The sequence below is a fragment of the Cyprinodon variegatus genome, unplaced genomic scaffold (genome assembly GCF_000732505.1).
Source record: "Cyprinodon variegatus isolate N-32 unplaced genomic scaffold, C_variegatus-1.0 Scaffold144, whole genome shotgun sequence".
Taxonomy (NCBI): Eukaryota; Metazoa; Chordata; class Actinopteri; order Cyprinodontiformes; family Cyprinodontidae; genus Cyprinodon; species Cyprinodon variegatus.
This window is the reverse complement of record NW_015150597.1, coordinates 607179-626494: the sequence shown is the minus strand read 5'-3', so window position 1 is coordinate 626494 and position 19316 is coordinate 607179. Positions and strand designations below refer to the sequence as shown.

The following is a 19316-nucleotide window of genomic DNA, read 5'->3' as shown; positions in this document are numbered from 1 at the left end:
AAGTCTATTTTAATAAACTAATTTATATTGAAGTGCTAACAATTTCATTTATATTAATATTGTATTGAAAGATTTGTGCAATTAAACAATAAAAAGATAAAAGAAAACACAGTAATCGCACATTTACTTGAAATCTTGCAACATTTCAAATCGATTGCAATCTGAACTCAAAAACTGCATGAGGCTTTTATTCACAGGCATCCTCTGCATCACTGCGCTCACTGTCACTCCTACTCTCACTCTGCATCTTTTTATTCAGCTTTTCTTTTTGAATGTGCCATCTTCTGACATTGCACTCTGTAATGCCGTACGTCTTTACTGCCTGACAGCTGTTTGATGCCTCCGCTGCATTGACCATTATTTTAAAAGTGGTGTCAAAGCTCCGCCTCAAATATCTGCAAACTTGTCTTACTTTTAATCCACTCCATTCTGGGCAGCGACTCTCCTTTTTTAGCAGCGGTGTCAAACTGGTTCCAGAAAGGGCCGTGTGGCTGCAGGTCTTCTTTCCAACCAAGCAATAGCACACCAGAGTCCAGTCATCTCATCAAGTCATCATGTTCAGATTGAACTCTCTTGATGAGATGACTGGAGTCTGGTGTGCTATTGCTTGGTTGAAAAGAAGACCTGCAGCCACACGGCCCTTTCTGGAACCAGTTTGACACCTGTGTTTTATAGCATCCTTGTCTCTTCTTCTCTGTTGTGATTTAAAAAAAAAAATAACCTCAGCCACAGTGAGGTCACTGGCTTTACAAAAAGCTGGCTCCCTCTGCTGTTGCGTTCGTGTAGCGACCCAAGACGACTGTCAGCCTGTATAATTGGTTAGACCTCTATTATAAGACGACCCTGCATTTTCACATAAGTTTTTAATGAAGAAGATTTAATGATTAGCCTTATGTAGAGTTATAATTTAAAATAAATGAATGCTGTAAATATATTGCTCTGTAAAATAAGGCAGTAAATAATTAGTTGTGCAGGTAAAGCGACAGGATCATAGCCTTTAAATGCTGGGCTCTGAATTTCCTAAATATTGGACAAATACAGATTTTAATGGCATTGCATAGCTTGAAAAATATGTTTTATATTAATTTCCAATGACTGAAGCTGATGCATAGCTGGCGTACAACATCTTAATGCTTTCAGATATTTATTTTCATCAAAAGCTCATCTCCAACCTCATCATCTCTTGTTTTTGTGTGTGCAGGTACCCGCAAACACAGACAGCGTCATGTGCTTCGGACCCCTCGTTCCGGACGGTTATGCCGTGTGTTACAACCCTCAGGCGGACCATGTCCACTTCTCCATCACTGCCTTCAACTGCTGCGAGGACACCAACGCAGAGACAATGGCTCGCACTATAAAGGAAACCTTGTGCGACCTGCAGGAGCTGCTGCAGCCTACCGTGTAGAGCTGCTGCTGCTCCATCAAACATGAGGAACCCTCTTTTCAAGAAGGATAAAAAAAAACTGATTTCTTAATGTTTTCTATCTCATTTATGCTTCTTGTTACTCTTCCATCAGAGCCTGAAGGCTGAACTCTGTGGCTCTGCAGTACTTTTGATATATTTTTACCTTCAGTCTTTTTCTTTCAGTATGAAACTCTTTCTCTGAGTGATTGAAAGCTGGCTGTTAATGTGAAAGCAAAAGAAAAAGCTACCTGACACTCCAGCATTAGCCAAAGCGTTAAATCTCCGCACTCCTCCTTTTACAAGTCAGAAGACGACCAGCAGCCTTTCCTGGTACTTTCCACCAGGAGATCACCATTTGCTCTGTCTGTTGTAGGTTACCGACTGTTAAAAATGGACCAAAGCAGGTTAATATTGATAAGAGATGAAGGTGTTTCTTTGTTCTGAGCTTAAAATCCATGAAGCCTTTTCTGCAAAGCAGGATATCCATCTTTTCTGGGGACATTTTTCACCAACACCTGTGCAAAATCTTGTTATTAGATGTGAAAGCTGACTTTGAACCAGTCAAACCTTGTGTCTTCATCACTGCTGGTCACACTTCCTATTTTAGACTTTTTTTAAATCATTGCTTTTGATTGTACGTATGGGCAAGTTTAGGTGAGCAGCTATTTTCTTGTACCTTTTTTTCTGATTTTGCGTTGCTTGAAAGTCCACGTTCTTTTGCCTTTCCCCATCTTGTAAAAAGAGTAAACAAGGATCTCCTGCATCACCTCTACCAAAGTAAAACTAAGTCCAGTATTACTAATTAAAGGTTCTCAAACGCTCTGGATCAGCTAAAGAAGTAGATACAGAAATTCTTCTGTTACATGTATATAATAGGAATTCTTGGACTTGTTCACCGTTGAAAAGTAGAATCAAAATGCGAATAAGGGTGATGATCATTGTTTGGATAAGATTGGTTTAATCTGGCTATGTTGAGCCTGCTTTGTAGCAGCAGCTTCTTATCTTCTGGTTATATTTGAGAGGATGATGTTTGCCCACTCCAATGGTTTTGTAGATGTTCATTTAAATCTGGCGAACTGTCTAATCCATAATAAAGGGTGTGATTATTTGATCTCCTTTTCTTTGCTGTGAGGAATAAAAACATGTTGCAGGCCAGTGTGAAAAATATTAGCCTTATTCAGCAGCCTCTTTTTTTGTAATGTTTGGACATATTAGTATTTGATATCAGCTTTAAAGATTTGAACATTTCAAATAATGTAAATAAACAGCAAAAACTCCATTTTGGTTTCTAGTGATTAAAAAATTAGGACAGCTACTTTTATTTTCACTTGTTCAGCTTATAATTACTTTTAGACTCCATTGCTCTCCATATTTAAACCTCATTAAACCAGGTCTGTTACTGACATGAAGTCAGCATGAACAACATGGGAAGATTTACAGATTCTGACTATTTAAAAGTGGAAATTAATAAAAAAAAAAAAAAAAAGAAAAGATGCAATTAGCAGAAAATGATCTGCCAGTGTTGGCATGTCTAAAATGGGTTGCAACATGTCCAATTTCGGCAATCTAAGTGAATTCACTCTGAAAGCGGATTATTACACATTGGCCTCTTCTTATTATAGAAGTTTTCACATGTAGGTGACCTGTTATAACTTACTTGTTACCGCTTACTGTATATATTTGATCAATTGGAGGGGAGTTTTAATTCTTTGTCTTTCTGATATATTTTATTTATGTTTTTTAATTCAGTTCAATTTATAAAACTGGTTCACAATGGGTCTTTTCAAGATGCTTTTACTGATAGTTTATTTAAATCATTAACATACTTTGCTACGCTATCTTTTCAGGTTTTCCAACATTTTAAACAGATTGAGCCTTAATTTCTTTCAGAATGTCTGAAGAAATTGCATAAACAAAATAAAATGCTTTAATCTTAAAGTGGTTGTTCACATAAACTTAGAAAACTTTTATTGTCATTTTGTATACACTGAGTGTATATTAAAAAACAAAACAAAAAAACAATAAGATGACTTTAAAAAAAAAATGTGAGGTCCAGTCAATAGGAAGATTGGTTTGCTTGTATTTGGAGGTGTGGGTTTGGTTGCAGCTTTTTCTGCTTTCACATAATTCCCTTGAAGAAATTTTGACCACAAATTGATTTATTTTTTATTCATTAAGGTATTTCATTGTTATACTTTTAACAGTTGGCTAAATTGGTTTCCTATTGCTTTTCTACACCTACCAGTAGAATGCAATTTAGGAATATGATTTTTTTTAAAAAAAAGTAATTTTCACAACGTTTGTAGCAGTCAACATAGCTATCAGTTTGTATACTGGAGAACAGTTGAGTTTTCAAATGAGAAATCCAAACCCTGTTAATCATTTACTTGGTCAGCAGGATTAAATGATAAAACATCCTTCCATAATACACCTGTTCCTTCCCTCTGCGTTTTTATGACTGAAATTTCCCTCTGAAATCATAAACGCTGATTGTAAGATACTAATTTAGTGAACGCTGGTGTCTATATGTAATTTGTGTATCTAATGTCCACCAAATGGCTTTCCATAAAGGAGGAGTCGTCCGTTTCCCTTCAAACTGATTGGTCGAGTGGAAACCGGAAGTTCCGTCAGCAGCGTCCGTCTCACCTTTAATTTAAAACCGGAACAAACAAGGCAGAGAAAAAGTCGATCGGTTAACGAGTTTTTTTTTAGCGGGTGTTTTTATGTGACTTCAGGGAGGAAGTGTGTGTTTAAACAGGAATTATATATATATATAAAAAAGGAAGCTAATTGTGCTTATCTGGAGAGCAGCAGACATACTTAAAGATGATTCCTCATCATTAGCTAAACTATAGTTTTATTTGAACCCAAAAGCAAATTTTTATGTATAGGGGTATATTTTAGAGGTTTTTAATTCATCCGACCTGCCATGGAGAGGTCAGTGTTTGGTCGGAGAATGAGCGGGGCTGGAGGGGTGCTGTGGCCGCTGCTCGGCGCGTGTCTCTGGGCTGCGGTGGTCGGGTATAAGCCGGTGATCATCGTGCACGGCTTGTTCGACAGTTCGGACGATTTTAAGAACTTACTGCGATTCATCAACGAGGTAAGAATTCAAAACGATGAGGAAGTGCTGGAGGGGAGCTTTAATTTCTAGAAAGTTAAATGCAACATGTTCTGCAGGCCTTGGAGTTTAAATTCATCATATGCGGCCAAACCACTGCAACCTTATAAGTTTAGAAGGTATATATACTCTTAGAAGTTACTTTATAAACAGATAAAAAAAAATTTAAGTGCAAATGTTTTCTATTTCTTTACTATCTCACTATCAGATCATTGCTTTTATTCACTTTCAAAAGCAGATAAAAAAGTGACTACTAGTTGCTGATAGATAAACACATCATTAGTGGATGGATCGAGTTATTTCCTATATTCTGTTTACTTTCTTATTATGTTCCCTTTCCTTGTTTTTGTCTATTTACTTCCCCCATTCTTTATTTATTTTGAGCAAATTTTCCTTTAATCTTTCCTCTCTATATAGTTTCTATTAACTTTCCTAACTTCTAGGAAAAATACTGTCTGATTAACTAAAACATTCTTTCCACAAAGCTGGGGACAGTCATTAAAGTATTATGAACGTATAATAATAAATACATCAAATGCGATGAAATAAAAGATGCATAGGGATACTTCAATGCAAATTGATTGTCGAGACCAATATCTGTAGTAACCAGTTTGAACAGTATGTAATGCATTCAGACATCAACATACACTGTAAAGGCGATGAAATGTTCCCCATCCTGCTTGTCTTCAGTTCTCCAAACATTGATGCATGCATTTTAAAACCCCTTTAGGGTGAGTTGGAAATGCTTAAAAAAAATAAAACAAAAACCCTTTCTGGTTTTTACTGAAACCATCAGGAAACCTAACAGATCTCAGTTCCTCTTTTTTCTTTTATGTCTTTCACATAACTTAAACCTTTGCTCCAGTGCCTTCCAACCTGAACCGATGCTTTGTTGATGCACCACATCTTTTTTTCTTTTTGTCTGTCCTGCAGTCTCATCCTGGGACCAATGTGACGGTCATCGACTTGTTCGACCGCAGTGCCAGCTTGGAGCCCATGTGGAAACAGGTGGAGGGCTTCAAAGCAGCTATTTACCCGATAATGCAAAACGCTGCAGAAGGAGTTCATTTTATTTGCTACTCTCAAGGTGAGTGACTGCAGTCCTGAAGTGCAAATAATACAGATAAAAAGGTGGTATTTATGTTGGAATGTACCATGAACTGCAGATTTGATCTAATGTAAACAGTTGAATCTCAGTTGAAAATGTCTTTCCCAGCTACAAGGTTCAACAGCTATGTTTTTGATTTTATTGCTGAATGTATTTCTTATGATGTTTGGGATTTCTGCTCCGGTCCATCAGCTCGAGACTCTCAACTTTTTGCTTTCAGTTAAAACCACAGCAGTAGAAAATTAGAAGCAGAATAGTCCTTAAGACCTTTTGGAAATTTTCTTATCAGGCCAGTTTTCTTCATTTTTTCATTTTCACAGATTTACAAATTACATTTTTCATTCCCCCTAAAAGAGCCTAAATTATTTAGACTCATTCATGCATTTTTCTTATAGATCTTCAGTTTCTCCTCTCTTAATTGGCATTTCTTAACAGGTTATAATTTAATCTGTAGTTTTTGTATGTTGGTATCTTAATGTCAATGTGTGAAACTTGCATTTTGCATAGATTGATTTCATACAGAGACACATATCTTAAGTGTTTCCTCCTTTTAGGTAGGATACTGATTAGTTACTTTCAATTAAAGCAAGGGTATGGCAATTATTGCCCCATTTTGTAATGTAATATCTAATATAATCTGAATTGAACAAAATACAACTTTTAAATCGTAGAGGCTCTCAGTTTTGGTCGTATTACATTGAACATGAGTATGGCACTGACTTTCTCCCTCCAGCCCTTTAGGTGACAGTAGTACACTTAAACTGGGTTTGCCACCTCACACAAGGGAAGATAGAGTTGCAGCTAGAGCATAGATCCAAAGTAAGCACTTTTGCACGTAACAGTAAATTTCTGTGAAGATGGCCTCAGAATAAACAAGCTTTCAAGGTCATGGAACGATAAAAACCTGCAGTGAAACATGTTTGAGAAAATTAAAATAAAATCAAAATAAAATAATAAATGCAATATCGGTTGAAAAAATAATTAGAATTTAGATTTTCTGGTAAAGAATATTACAGGAGGTCAATAATGTTAAACCTGGTACCATGACTGAACTTTATTAAGAGGGTTGTAACTACCTCCTCCAATGCTATGCTGAGCCAGTGCAGTGTTTCATGCAAAGGGAGAAGCCACCAAGTATTTGGTGCATTAACTGCAGTATACTGATTCACTGTGTAGAAGAGGAACATTCTGTATTTATAACCCTTTTATAATCCTCTGATATAATGTTTGTGTTTTCAGATAAAAGTATTCAGGTTTTGTTTTTTGTTTGTTTTTTTGCTCACTGTGTCAACCCCTAAAAAGAAAATTTTAAATAATAAGAATTTTGGAATTTTCATGAAATATGAACCAATATTGAGGGTATCAGAAATAACTGCTTATATCTTAGACTTAGAGACTTAGACAGATTTATTTTTCATTTTGTTCACACAAGTGTAAAACAAAAATAAATTTAGTTTAAAACAGCTCTATCTGGTTATATCACTCAAAGATATCTTATATCTTAGAGTGTAATGAATGTGTAGAAGATGAACTTGAGTTTTTAAGCTAAATAACATGACAGAACTCCATAAATCCTATTCAAATGAAAACTTTAAATTTAACTAAACATCCAATTTCAAGATGCCGCCATTCAATTTAATCACTAATCATTTTTTTTCCTCAGAATTGTAAGAGATGATTCAAATAATGGGGAAAAAAAATAAATTGTTTGACTAATAAATGTTTTGATCAGAGTCTCTTAAATATAACAAATGTTTTTTTTTTCTTTGTATTTGCAGGTGGACTCGTTTGTAGAGGGATCCTCTCCACTCTGCCTGACCATAACGTCCACTCGTTCATCTCTCTGTCTTCACCTCAGGCTGGCCAGTATGGAGGTGGGTCTGGTCTTATAGAAACGATAACAGATGGAAAAGGTTTATTGGGGTCTGTTTCTGTTTCATTCTGTTTTATCATCTCTTTTTCTTACCCCCTCTCAGACACAGACTACCTAAAGTACCTTTTCCCTCAGTTTGTAAAGTCAAACCTTTACCATCTTTGTTACACCGCTATCGGTCAGAGGATTTCTATCTGCAACTATTGGAACGGTGAGGCTTTGGATGTTCTGAAGAGTTCTGATCCCTCTTAAAGATGGAAAAATACCATTAATGAACCGTGTTTCTTCTCTTCTGCCTTCAGACCCCCACCACAGAGACCTGTATGTGAACAGCAGTGACTACTTGGCTTTAATTAACAGTGAGAGACCGAACCCAAATTCAACAGGTCAGACAACATTCAGAGTATCAATATAAACAGTATTTATAGTGCTTGCTCTCTTTGAGGGTCTGAGAGCGAGGCCTTTGGTCCCAGTTCAAGGATGGGTTCAATGCAGAGGTCAGATTTCCGTATAAAGAGAAAAATGGGAAATGATTTTAAGAGTAGTGTTTCCTTTTTGGGCTGTAACTGAAGTTGCATATAGTCACAGCCACATATGGTTGTCTTAAAAAAAGGTTTAAATAAGAGTAAATAATATTCTATTATCATTTTTTATCAATATCACAATAAATGCCTTATCCCCACCCCTACTGTGAACTTCTCCAGAGTCATTGTGTGCCTCTTGGCTCCTGCTCTCTGATCAGTGCACTCTTTGCCTTTGCTGACTGCTGTGATTGACGGCAGTGCCTTGTAGTTTTTTTCTCTCTGACCTGTCTGCTTTACTCCTTGGTCTGTTTGTTCGTTTTTGTGCTCTAACAAAATTCTGAGGCCAGATGCAGATCCAAAAAACAAAAAAAATAAATCCTACTCAGATGTAGGGTTGGGAATTGAAAAGATTTTCACGATTCCGATTCCCTTTTCGATTCTATGAAACGATTCGATTCTTTATTGATTCTTTTTTCGATTCCAATTTGGGGGAAAAAGGAGAACAAACAGTTTGATTATCAGCATCAACTTTGTTTACTTAACTATTGCACAATCTTACAAACTCAACAAGATCAAGATGTCCACAGGAAATGTGAAACTGGAGTAACATCTGTGTTTAAATGAAAAATAATTACAAGAACAAACTTAATAACCAACAATGATGGGATAATAACCTATTTTGAATAACAAAAAATACTAATTATAAAACAGTAGTAGAAAAAAATTAACAGTTCTTTTGCAGAAAGATGAGCATATCTGCTTTTTCTGGAAGGATACGGGATCTTTCAGCGCTTAAGGTGTCTCCAGCCGTGGAGAACACCCTCTCAGATGGGGTGGAGGAAGCCTGCACACAGAGGTAGTTTTCAGCCAGTCCAGATAGCAAGGGCAGCGTATCTTGCTTGTTCCAGCACCACAGTGTGGCGCTATCCCTGCAGGGGATGGAGGGCAAGCTTTTACAGAGCTAGATTTCCTGATCTACCCTCTGGGCTAAGGAAAGACGGGGCTTTGATTCACAAACTGACCGCAGCTCATTGTCTTCCTCCTCGAATAGTTCTTCCAACTTGCGTAACTTACGTAAAAAACCCGACGTAAGTCGTTCTCCCCAGAGCCGGCGCTTTAGGCTCTGGTGCTGCGGGAATCGAAAAAAGTATCGTTTAGCGAGCTGCCAAACGATGCCATGGAATCGGAAAATATGGAACCGGTTCTGAACAGGAACCGGTTTTCGATTCCCATCCCTACTCAGATGGGGAATATTGATTATCTAGCTTGTTATAAGAATTAATAGAGTTTAATGTCAACTTTTTAATAGTTTGTCTCTCGTCCTTTCATTTCATGTTTATGCACTACTTTACGTTGGGCGAGCTCATAAAATCTCAATGAAACACGTGGAAGTTTGCAGACGTAACATAAAAAAAAAGGTTTAAGAGATGTGAATACGTCTGCAAGACATTGTTTTTGTTCAAACTTAGGTTATGGTTTCTTAGACTAATGTTTTGTTACTTGTTCTAGAAGGTTTTTCATGTAATTTTTAATATTTATTAAAAGTTTTTACTCCATAGGAAGTGAAAACAAGGAACCCAGTTGGTAGCGTTAAACTGCAAACATTACAGACCCTGCTTTCACAGAATTGCTTTTTAAATACATTTATACTTCCACCTTTAGAATGGAAGGAGAACTTCCTGAAAATCCAGAAGCTGGTGCTGATTGGTGGACCAGACGATGGCGTCATCACCCCCTGGCAGTCGAGGTGAGCTTACATCAGAAAGAAAACGGGAATAAGATTTACTTCAGTAGTTTAAACTGAAGAGAGAGGAGATAAATTACTTTATGCATCTTCTGGGCTGGGAGGTGTTTTGTTTTCTGAGGACCAAATTTAAAGTTTAAACAAGCTTTTATCATCCAAAAATATTTTTTTTTTATATGTTTGAATTCAACTTTCAGCTTTGACACACATTCAAACCAAACAGAGGAACAGACTGGATGTAGAGAACAGCCTGGGATCCATTTTTTTTCTCACTGAGCTATCGGAGCTCATCAAAGCAGCTCAGGTTTCTTGATGAAAACAAAGTAAAACTAACTAAGTCAGCCTGACTATAACATTTGTTCTGTATTTTGTTCCGATTCTTCAAGTTTAAACGTGATTATAAGGGAATTACTCAGAGGTGCTCCACTTTTATAAATAAAGGGTTATAGTAGGATTTTATTTTTTATTAACATTCCTTACTAACTCCCTGGACACATACAGTATTTATATTGTTTTTTTAATTTGAGATAGAAAGCATAACATGCCTAAGAATTAAATACTCAAATTACAAGTTTAAGTAAAATTGTTTTTATTTTATAATCAATTATTGTACAATCCACTTTTGGGCACCCATCAAAACTTTTGACCAAAAAGGAAACTCATGGAAAGAAAAAATGCCCAAAGGGGTACACATGTCAAAAAAGGTTGGTAAATGCTGCCCTAAACCATCAGCTGAAGGTTTTATAATTTAATGTCACTTATTTCCCAGGGCTATAATAGTTTATACTCTGCTCAGATGTTTAACGGTGTTTCTTTTTTTATGAAGGGGATTTTGTTTGACTGCTTATAACCTGCTGACATTCATGTGACGCTCAGACTCTCTCATGTTTTCCAGTCAGTTTGGGTTTTATGACGACAACGAGACCGTCATTGAGATACAGCACCAGGATGTGAGTAGAAATCAGAACAAAGAAACACGTTTTCCACTGGTCACCAGTGATTTCAAGATGTGAAGGAACTATTTTTTTGAATAACTTTAATTTTAAAGACTGGATTAAATTTATTCTAGGGGCAATCTTTGAATTTAAAGCTTTACATTTATGAGTCTTTTGTATTGTGACTTTGAAAGCTCATAATGTGCTATATTCTAGTGAGTTCTGTTCTCTATTTTATTACTCAAGCTTTAAAATGAACATTGGTGAAATAGGGAGGTTAAAAAAGTCTGCATGCAGAGTTTTGTTCTTCCATCCTGAGCTCTCTTGTTGAGAAAAGTCAGGCGGTGTTTGAACCCCTGCAGTCAAAGCTCATATTAATTCATTGTGTTTTCCCCTGCAGCTGTATCTGAAAGATGTATTTGGCCTGAAGACACTAGCAGCCCGTGGAGATCTGATCTTCTGCTCCGTTCCGGGAGTCCAACACGTCTGGTGGCATTCGAATGAGACGGTGTTCCACACCTGCATAGAGAAGTGGCTGGTGTAGAGACGCTCACACAGACAGATTCTCTATAGTTGACTTTCTCCTCACAAAAATACAGCAATCTCCACAATCCCAGTTGTTTCAACCTAAGGGAGGAATCTCATTTTGTGCTGTCTCTTGATAGATTTTTGCTTTTGCACAAAAAAAAAAATATTTATGTGCTTATGTTTTAAATTAGTTTTTAATGTATTTATTCTTCAACCGAGACTGCAGAGAGTAGAAGGGAGCCTTGTTTTAAAATTTGCACAGTCGATATAAAGCTACAGTTAATGGTTTACCTCCCTCTGAGACAATGTTCAACAAAACCTTAATATTTTACACCAGAAATGTCTAAAATATGGGATTTTTAGAGAGGAAGTTGCTCTGCCAAACTTCTAAGACAATATAAAATATGTTTATATTTAGTCTTCAGAGCTGAGAGGCACAGAAACTCTTGGATGTGAACCCTGTTACAGAGTTCAGAAGAATCTTCCAGTATCAGTAAAGTGTTAAACATGAAGTCAGCGATGCTAGAAAGTATTTAAAAGTAAACATTTACAAATGTCATGGCATGCATTTAGTTCATTTTTGAGAGAACAAGACAGGCAGCAGATAACAGGAAGGTTAACCGTAGGTTTAGTTAGCCTTGCTGCCTGCATAACCGCTAATATATGAAAGATAATTTAAGCTGTCTACTCCAATCATTTCAGGTATTGAATAATAACGGCCGCTCAGTTTAGAGGCTAGAAAGAAATATTTTGATACCTTTATATTGGGCTGTTCTATAATTCTTAAAGACAAATTGGATTATCCATGGGTCAAACATGTATTAAAAAATATGAATCAAAGACAAAAATAGTTTGTTATATCTCTAGGTACTCTTTTGCTATTAACATTATGACACAGACAGCCACGTGTCAAGATGTGAATCCAGCCAGCTGCAAGTTTAATCTCCAGACCTCCAGGAGTGAACTTAATCTCAGTAACATATTCCTATGAACTTCTCCTTTCAGAGCTAACTGTATTTTTACAGTTAAACAAAATTCAAAAACGTCTTTATTTTAATGTAATCTTTTAAGGTGGTTTGTCATTTTGATGTTCATCCACTTGAAATCCAGGATAAAATTAAACAATAACATTTAAGTTTATGCATAGATATAATTTGGATTATGAAATCATGTTATGGTAGTTATGGAATGGGTTGTTCCTTTTAGATCTAGAGGATTTATCCTCTAAGTTCAGAACACAGCTGGAAATTTTAGGAAATACTTTAATTTGTTCTGCCAATTGGACTAAATTGGACCTTAAAGAGAAATTTGGTTGTTAATCTGTTATATAAGAGAGTGGCTGTTTTCACACCATGCTAACAAATTTTAATAACAGAGACGGTGATATTTTAGCAGTTATAAAGCAGATATTTGAGCAGTTATAAAGCACAAACAACTATCAGCTGCCACGTCTGCATTTTGACCCATGGGTGGAGAGACAGATAAAGCCTCCTAACAGATGCTGGCTTGCAGTTTGTAGCACAGACAGAAACCTGAACTGTTGGATGAAGTGGTAGATTCACTCCATTACCAAGAAGATAATAAAACAACGTTATGGCTCTTTTTTTATAAATCCTGTTTGATCTGCCTTTATGGAATTCAAACCCAAGTGTTTATTACCCATACAGCTGATATTTGCACCTTTTTGTTAGCATGAATTGCTATTATATTTATGTAGACAGTCATTTGCGTATTTTAGCGTGTCCATTAGACATATCTCAACAACACCATGCAAACCCAATCGTGCCTAAGCGACCTGCTGTCGTACTGTACAGATGATTACTGCCCTGCTCATCTTGTGATGCAGACATTTATACCATCTTTAACTAAATCTAGACCTTTCTTATTCTTTTATTGTTGTTGTTCATGAACGATCTGATCATTAGTATCAGGTTTGTTTGTTTATTTCTCAGCTTCATGCAGTACTTTAGAAATCTTCTTCCACTTTAGATAAAGCCTTAAATGTTTTTTCCTACATGCCTCAGTGTTTCATGTCCAAAGTGCTCTGACGCACTGCCTTCAGTGACGGTGCTAGAAAAAAAAAACACCCATAGTTTATCTAAGAAAATCTGGGAGCAGATGCAAAGCAACCAGTCAGGCAGTGCTGTGTTACAGGTCTGCTAAAAGCTTACAGTTCTGGTCAGACATCTACGATACATTCCTCATGGGCATATGTTATTAATCATGCGTTATCTTATCGGAACCAGTGTTTGTCCAAGGTGCAATGGAAACAACACATGCAGCTTTAGTGGAAAAAAAAAAAGAAGAAATAAATGTATGGGTGGGTTAATGCAAGTAAAAAAGGAAACAAATGACTTTTTGTTACCATCAACAAGCTTCTCAAATAATATTTGTCTAATCTTCTTTGTATTTCTCATTTAAGATCGTTGCTTTCCAGGCATGAAGCTGGTTCTTAAATAGTGTAAAAATATTTCCAGGAGGTATTCACCTGAATGTTGGCCTCCTTCAGTCGTTCCAGTAGGTTTTTTTATTTTATTTTTTTATCATTTCCAGCTGAAATTATGTGAAGAGGTAAGGGCGTTTGGGAATAGTTCTGCAGTAGCATATGTAGCAAACTAGGGCTGCAACTAACAATTATTTTGCAAATTGATTAATCTGTCAATAATTTTTTTCGATTAATAATCTGATAGCAAAAGGTAAAGAAGATTTTTTATGAATATAAACCAGGTGAAAGTAAAATTTTTCCGCTTGAGGAGTTCTGGATAGAGCATGTTTACAATTATTTCAAATATTTACATTATTATTATTTTTTTTAGGCATAATTACTGCTCTAAGTGGGTTGTTCTCACAGCTAAAGGCAGGTTTTACAGTCTCTATACTCCAGTTAAATATGAATCGATTACTAAATTCGTTGACGATTATTTCAATAATCGATTAATTACGATTGATCTGATTAATTATTAGCAAACCAACCCATATCATGCAGTTGCCAAAACCTTACTTTTATAAATGGTGCTTTGATTTAAAAGCCTCATTCTCCCTCATCCTTGCATTCTTTTTGTCACTATGGCCAAGTAGCTGTATCTATGTGCTCATATTCGTAAGGTTATTCTTTAGTCAGAATTTGGTTTATCCATTTTGGAAGCTTCAAATTAAGATAAAAGCTTAAGTTTGACTATTTTCTCCTCTACCCTGACCACAGTGATGCTAAATTTGCCCTGTTAAACTGTTACCCTTGAATCTTTCCGTACATGATAGCCTTAACTCGTAAGGTTCCTGAACAATAAGATCAATTCCCTTTTAACTGATAAGTTTCGGGTGAAATTGTTGGTTCTTAGATATTATGGGTTGTTTTAACAGGACACTGATTGCAAAAAAATCAGAACAGGTTTTTAAGTGGATAAAGAAGGCTGACGGTTCTGAAAGAGAAATTGCGAAGCATAAAACGAGAGAAATTAGATAGAAAGAAAAGAGGTCTAAAGGGGAGCGGGTATTGATTCAATTAGCAGAGGTTTACGTATAAAATTGAAGCTGTATTTAAAACTTTGATCATTTTGAGTATTGTTTAAAACAACTATTGAATCTTTGACATAATTCAACCCAGAAATAAAATTTGGTCAACCTGCATAGTTTTAAAAACCCTAAGATTATTGCACCAATGTTTATGATGAGGGATGATTGTTCAAAGGTCTGAGCAGAACTGTAGAAGCTGTGTTTTTACCCTCCATCACATTTAGATGGCTCAGGCATTTCTGTGATTTTTAATTTATTTTTTTTAATATATATTAGAAAAGGGAATCCTTTTTCCACAAAATTGGTTACATGTTTAGTTTGCTAATTCTGCAAAGTTCTATTCTATCTATATTTATCAAAAGAAGGGATACAGAAATGTGTTTTTTGATGTTTAGAGAAGGAAAATATTGATTGCACAAGGAACTAGAAGGGAACTCATCAACATAGCATGTTTTAAATGTGTTCAAAGCTGCTGAATGGCTAGTATTATTTTTGAAATATTGTTTCCTACATAAAACTCATGACTAAAGGGATGTCCTTTTTGTTTCAGTTCTGCTTTTACTACCAGGTACTGTAAATAAGTAACCTTTTAAAACTAGAATTACTATTTTGAACGTTTTTACAGTGTCCTTCCAAGATAAAAAAAAAAAAGTAAAAGCTGTAATTTTCTCAATAAATCCCTGTTTAAACATGAAGTTTGGTTTATTTTGTCTTTATCCAGCCAGTTTTCACAAACCCTTATTTCAAAATGCAACTAGACGATAGAAGATAAAGCAACGGAAGAGGGCTCAGACAGGAGGCAAACACTCCCCCGACCAGAGGAGCTCTATTCTGCAGCAATGAGATATTCCAGCTATCAGTTTTATTGGATAAAGAAGACCTTAATCAACTTCTACATAACACTGACATCTGCCTTCTGGAGGATGAGCACAGTGATTATTGGTTGCTATGCTCATCGACCTACACTTATTTCCCCCCTTTATATCAGGGGCCAGAGTAATGGGGCCAATCAAATAAATGTGAATAAAGTATTCATTTTTAACACTTTGTTCTAAACCATTTTTTTTGGCAATGAGATTATGGACATCTCCATGTGCAGTGTTTCCTTATTTTTAATGCTGTGCAGGGCTTTTCCTGCAGTGGGTTTCAGCAGGGGCGGAGCTAGATGGGGGGCCGTGGCCACCCCTACAGTTTTCCCCTCTAATACAGATGGTGGTAGCAGTAATACTCTCAAGTGGAAGATTCTAAACATAAAATTTTTTTGGTGGTTAATTATACACATCAATATACTAATATCAATGATGATAAATACAGAATTCATGCTCTTCAGAACTAGATTTTGTGTTATATGGGGTAAAGACAAGATGTTTCTCTGCAAGTCACTGGGAGTCTTCAGTGAAATCATAGATAAATAACTACTTTAAAAAAATTATCAATTTATATAGATATTAGTGCTTGTAAATATCAATTTTAAGCAGAATGTTTATTGATACAAGTATGTAATAAATGACGATGGAAAATATTTATGCCCCAAAACTGAAATAATATTATCCACTATACCATTTATTTAGAAAATATGGATGTTTTTCTTGTTAATTTTCCTTTTGGAACAGTGTAGATTAACCCTGAGGATCTGGCGCCCATCTGCTTTCAGACACCCCTTAGTGTACATTGGTTATTGCCTGGCCACCCTTATAAAAATTTTCTGGCTATGCCTCTGGGTTTCAGTTGCTTTTTGTTTTGTATTTAACAAGTGAAGTCTATTCTATTTTCATAGTTAATGAGTGACTGGCTTGGCCATTACCCTTATATGCCTTAATAAACTCCTGGGTTGCTTTTGAATTTACGTTTTAGATTCTTGTCCATCTGTATTGTGAAAAGCTGGCCAATCAGTTTGGCTGGAATAAGAATTTATCAGATTTCAAAATCCAAAGTTGATGTGTGATGACACTAGTGGTCGCTACTGAATTCCCTTCGGGGTTTTATTTAAAAGAAAATTTAAAATGATATGTGTTATATATTAAGTTAACTATAAATTATAACCAAACAATATATTTTTGCATGTTAATAAGTAAAATGCAAAGAAACACAACTTCCCATAGTGCTTTGCGGCCGCGGCACCACGACGGATATCCGTCGGCGGCGCCACGCACGGGCCCTTTTCCGTCTCAGAGAAGTGTGGTACAGAACGGCAGAAACTAGTGAGTAAAGAATTACGCTTATTTATTTCTTTACATATCGAAATAACACGTCCGCGTTAGCATTTGTTTGTATTTATAACTACACTGTTTCGTTCATTAACGAAGAAAGCGAACATTTTTGCTGCACACGGGTTTTATGTATTTAGAACGTTGCCTCGTTAGCATGTTGCTAACCCGTTAGCACATGTGTCCACGGCACGTTGAGCCGCAAAGCTAGTGGAAGTTAGATTTAGCACATTTTATGCTGAAATCCACTACACGTTGTTTTTTTAAAACGCTATTTCTGTGTGATTAGCAGCTACGGAAGGCCGTTAAACGGTGGTAATCGCAGCGCGTCTTATATTGCCGAACCTATTTGCTGTGAATGTTAACGGGCTTCTGATGCGGCCTTCTTCTTTTGGGAAGTCCGAATCAACACGCTGCCCCATCTATTTGATTCTAAGCAGTTAGATGGACATTTTCTGTGTACTCGTGTTTAATGTATGTATTAAATATTTTTAAATATTTAATACATACATTAAACTAACAGACTGTAGCTAACAGACTGGTCGTTACAATGTTGAGCCGTCTTCTAAAACTAAAGATCAGTAGTGTTTTTTCCGTCCATGGTCGCTTTCCAGCAAAATTTATTAATTATTTTTCAAACTTTGCAGTCCTATTGAACTGAAGCGTTTTTTAGCAATAGAAATGTAATCTTGTGCGAAGCTGACACCCACTAGTCATCGGTCATATATTTTTTATTTTGAGATTATCCATAAACCATTGATCCACCTTTGTTTAAAAGCCCCTCTAGTTACATTTCAGGCCTTGGGGAAATGGTTCATAATTATTTTAGTGCAAGAGAATGTTGTGATATGAAGACTTTTTAGACTTATTTTATGTACTGATGTCAACTTGTGCATACATTCTTTAAAAGTCTTTCTTAAATATGTCAAGATAAATAATTTTTATCTTTTGTCCTAAACATCTGTTTTATTTACACATGTTTAAACCCTACTTAATGAAATTTTTTTTTGAAATGGTAGATGGCTGGTATTTATATTGAGAACTCTGGATTGTTGAATCTGGAGAGCTACTGGGTTGTCATTGGACTGTTGTTGAAACCCTCTTCAAAGACACATTTAAAGTCGTAGGGAAGTCGTATTTAAAATCATTCTGGCTTAAACATGTTTACAGATGTATTCTTTATCAGACCATATTGTCCCAAAAGTTAGAAAATGTCTTATTTGAAAAAAAAAAAAAGAAGAAATCCTGTCTTAAAAGCTGTGGGTTTTTTATTATGCCAGTTATAGGTCAGCTTGTACACCTATATTCAGCCAATCATATCAATGGCCATCTGTCAATTTTTTTTGGTCATAGCATCTTGCCTCACATGTCACAGGTAATATACGCAACAGTTGAAATAAGAATCATTTACTTGGGATGGCCGTCTGTGTCTTTGGCAGATTTAGAGCAGATTTAGAGACTCATCCATTTCCCATTGGGAACCTACTAGCACTAAGTTGCTAACTGGTTAGCAAGATGCTTTCGAGACATTGGTCACAATCAAACATGCTTGTGATCCTTCCACTACAACAATCCCGCCCCCTTGATAATCGACCGATCACTTTCAGTTTATTTACTTGTGTAAAATCGGGCACCACTCAGGAGAATTCAGAAATGCAACGGTTGGAACAGCTCTTTTCCTGCAACTTTAAAATATGTTTGACATAAATAATTTAATACAGTTTTGTGGCTTTAATGCAAATCTTTTCCTGTCCCCTCAGTGACCGAGTGGGAGACTGCCCCCGCTGTGGCTGAGACCCCAGAGATCAAGCTCTTTGGCAAATGGAGCACTGATGACGTCCAGATCAACGACATCTCCCTGCAGGTAGGGATCAAAAGATCTCTTTTCAGACAAAGTCCCTATAAGCGAGGCTAGAGTCACGTCTGGGTATTTTACTTGTTGCCCTGGCGTGCTAGAGCACTCGTAGAGGAAATTCTTTGCTTATTCATTGGCTGCAGTCTTACGTGGCCCAGTCAATCACCAGCTCAGAGACACTACATACCAGCTGGACACATGTTTCTATGATTTTTGTAGTGTCTAAAGGCATCTCTTTCCTTCAGGATTACATTGCTGTTAAAGAGAAGTATGCTAAGTACCTGCCACACTCTGGAGGGCGTTACGCTGCTAAGCGTTTCAGGAAGGCCCAGTGTCCCATTGTGGAGCGTCTGACCAACTCCATGATGATGCATGGACGCAACAACGGCAAGAAGTTGATGACTGTGCGCATCGTCAAGCACGCCTTCGAGATCATCCACCTGCTGACTGGAGAAGTACGGTCTTTTTTTAAGTTGGATAGTGGGGTCTAATGATTTGTTTCTCTA

The 19316-nt window shown here is 36.5% G+C and overlaps 3 protein-coding genes across 3 annotated transcripts in view; all 3 read left to right on the top strand.

Annotated features, from left to right (window-relative positions):
* Positions 1 to 2678, top strand: part of LOC107086174 (carnitine O-acetyltransferase-like) — a 21579-nt gene extending 18901 nt beyond the window's left edge. Inside the window, exon 15 of the mRNA XM_015376957.1 lies at positions 1202 to 2678. Within this exon, the coding sequence (XP_015232443.1) occupies positions 1202 to 1405 (204 nt within the window). The 3' untranslated portion in view covers positions 1406 to 2678. The remainder of the gene's footprint in view (positions 1 to 1201) is intronic.
* LOC107086176 (40S ribosomal protein S5-like) overlaps positions 1 to 19316 on the top strand; it is a 20364-nt gene extending 1048 nt beyond the window's left edge. The window contains exons 2-4 of the mRNA XM_015376960.1: positions 16921 to 16949; positions 18716 to 18819; positions 19056 to 19316. Of these exons, the coding sequence (XP_015232446.1) occupies position 16949; positions 18716 to 18819; positions 19056 to 19301 (351 nt within the window). The 5' untranslated portion in view covers positions 16921 to 16948 and the 3' untranslated portion in view covers positions 19302 to 19316. The remainder of the gene's footprint in view (positions 1 to 16920; positions 16950 to 18715; positions 18820 to 19055) is intronic.
* On the top strand, positions 4057 to 13959 carry LOC107086175 (lysosomal thioesterase PPT2-A-like). Its single transcript, XM_015376959.1, has 8 exons — positions 4057 to 4505; positions 5457 to 5610; positions 7410 to 7505; positions 7608 to 7715; positions 7807 to 7890; positions 9691 to 9775; positions 10668 to 10722; positions 11108 to 13959. Exons 1-8 carry the CDS (start codon positions 4335 to 4337, stop codon positions 11249 to 11251), a joined length of 897 nt encoding a protein of 298 aa, XP_015232445.1. The 5' UTR covers positions 4057 to 4334; the 3' UTR covers positions 11252 to 13959.

Excerpts from the sequence above, each read along its gene's own strand:
- LOC107086175 (XM_015376959.1), top strand. The coding sequence starts at position 4,335 with ATGGAGAGGTCAGTGTTTGGTCGGAGAATGAGCGGGGCTGGAGGGGTG. Across the intron at positions 5,611-7,409 it reads TTTTATTTGCTACTCTCAAG|GTGGACTCGTTTGTAGAGGG; the intron begins GTGAGTGACTGC and ends TTGTATTTGCAG. Across the intron at positions 7,891-9,690 it reads ACCGAACCCAAATTCAACAG|AATGGAAGGAGAACTTCCTG; the intron begins GTCAGACAACAT and ends TTCCACCTTTAG.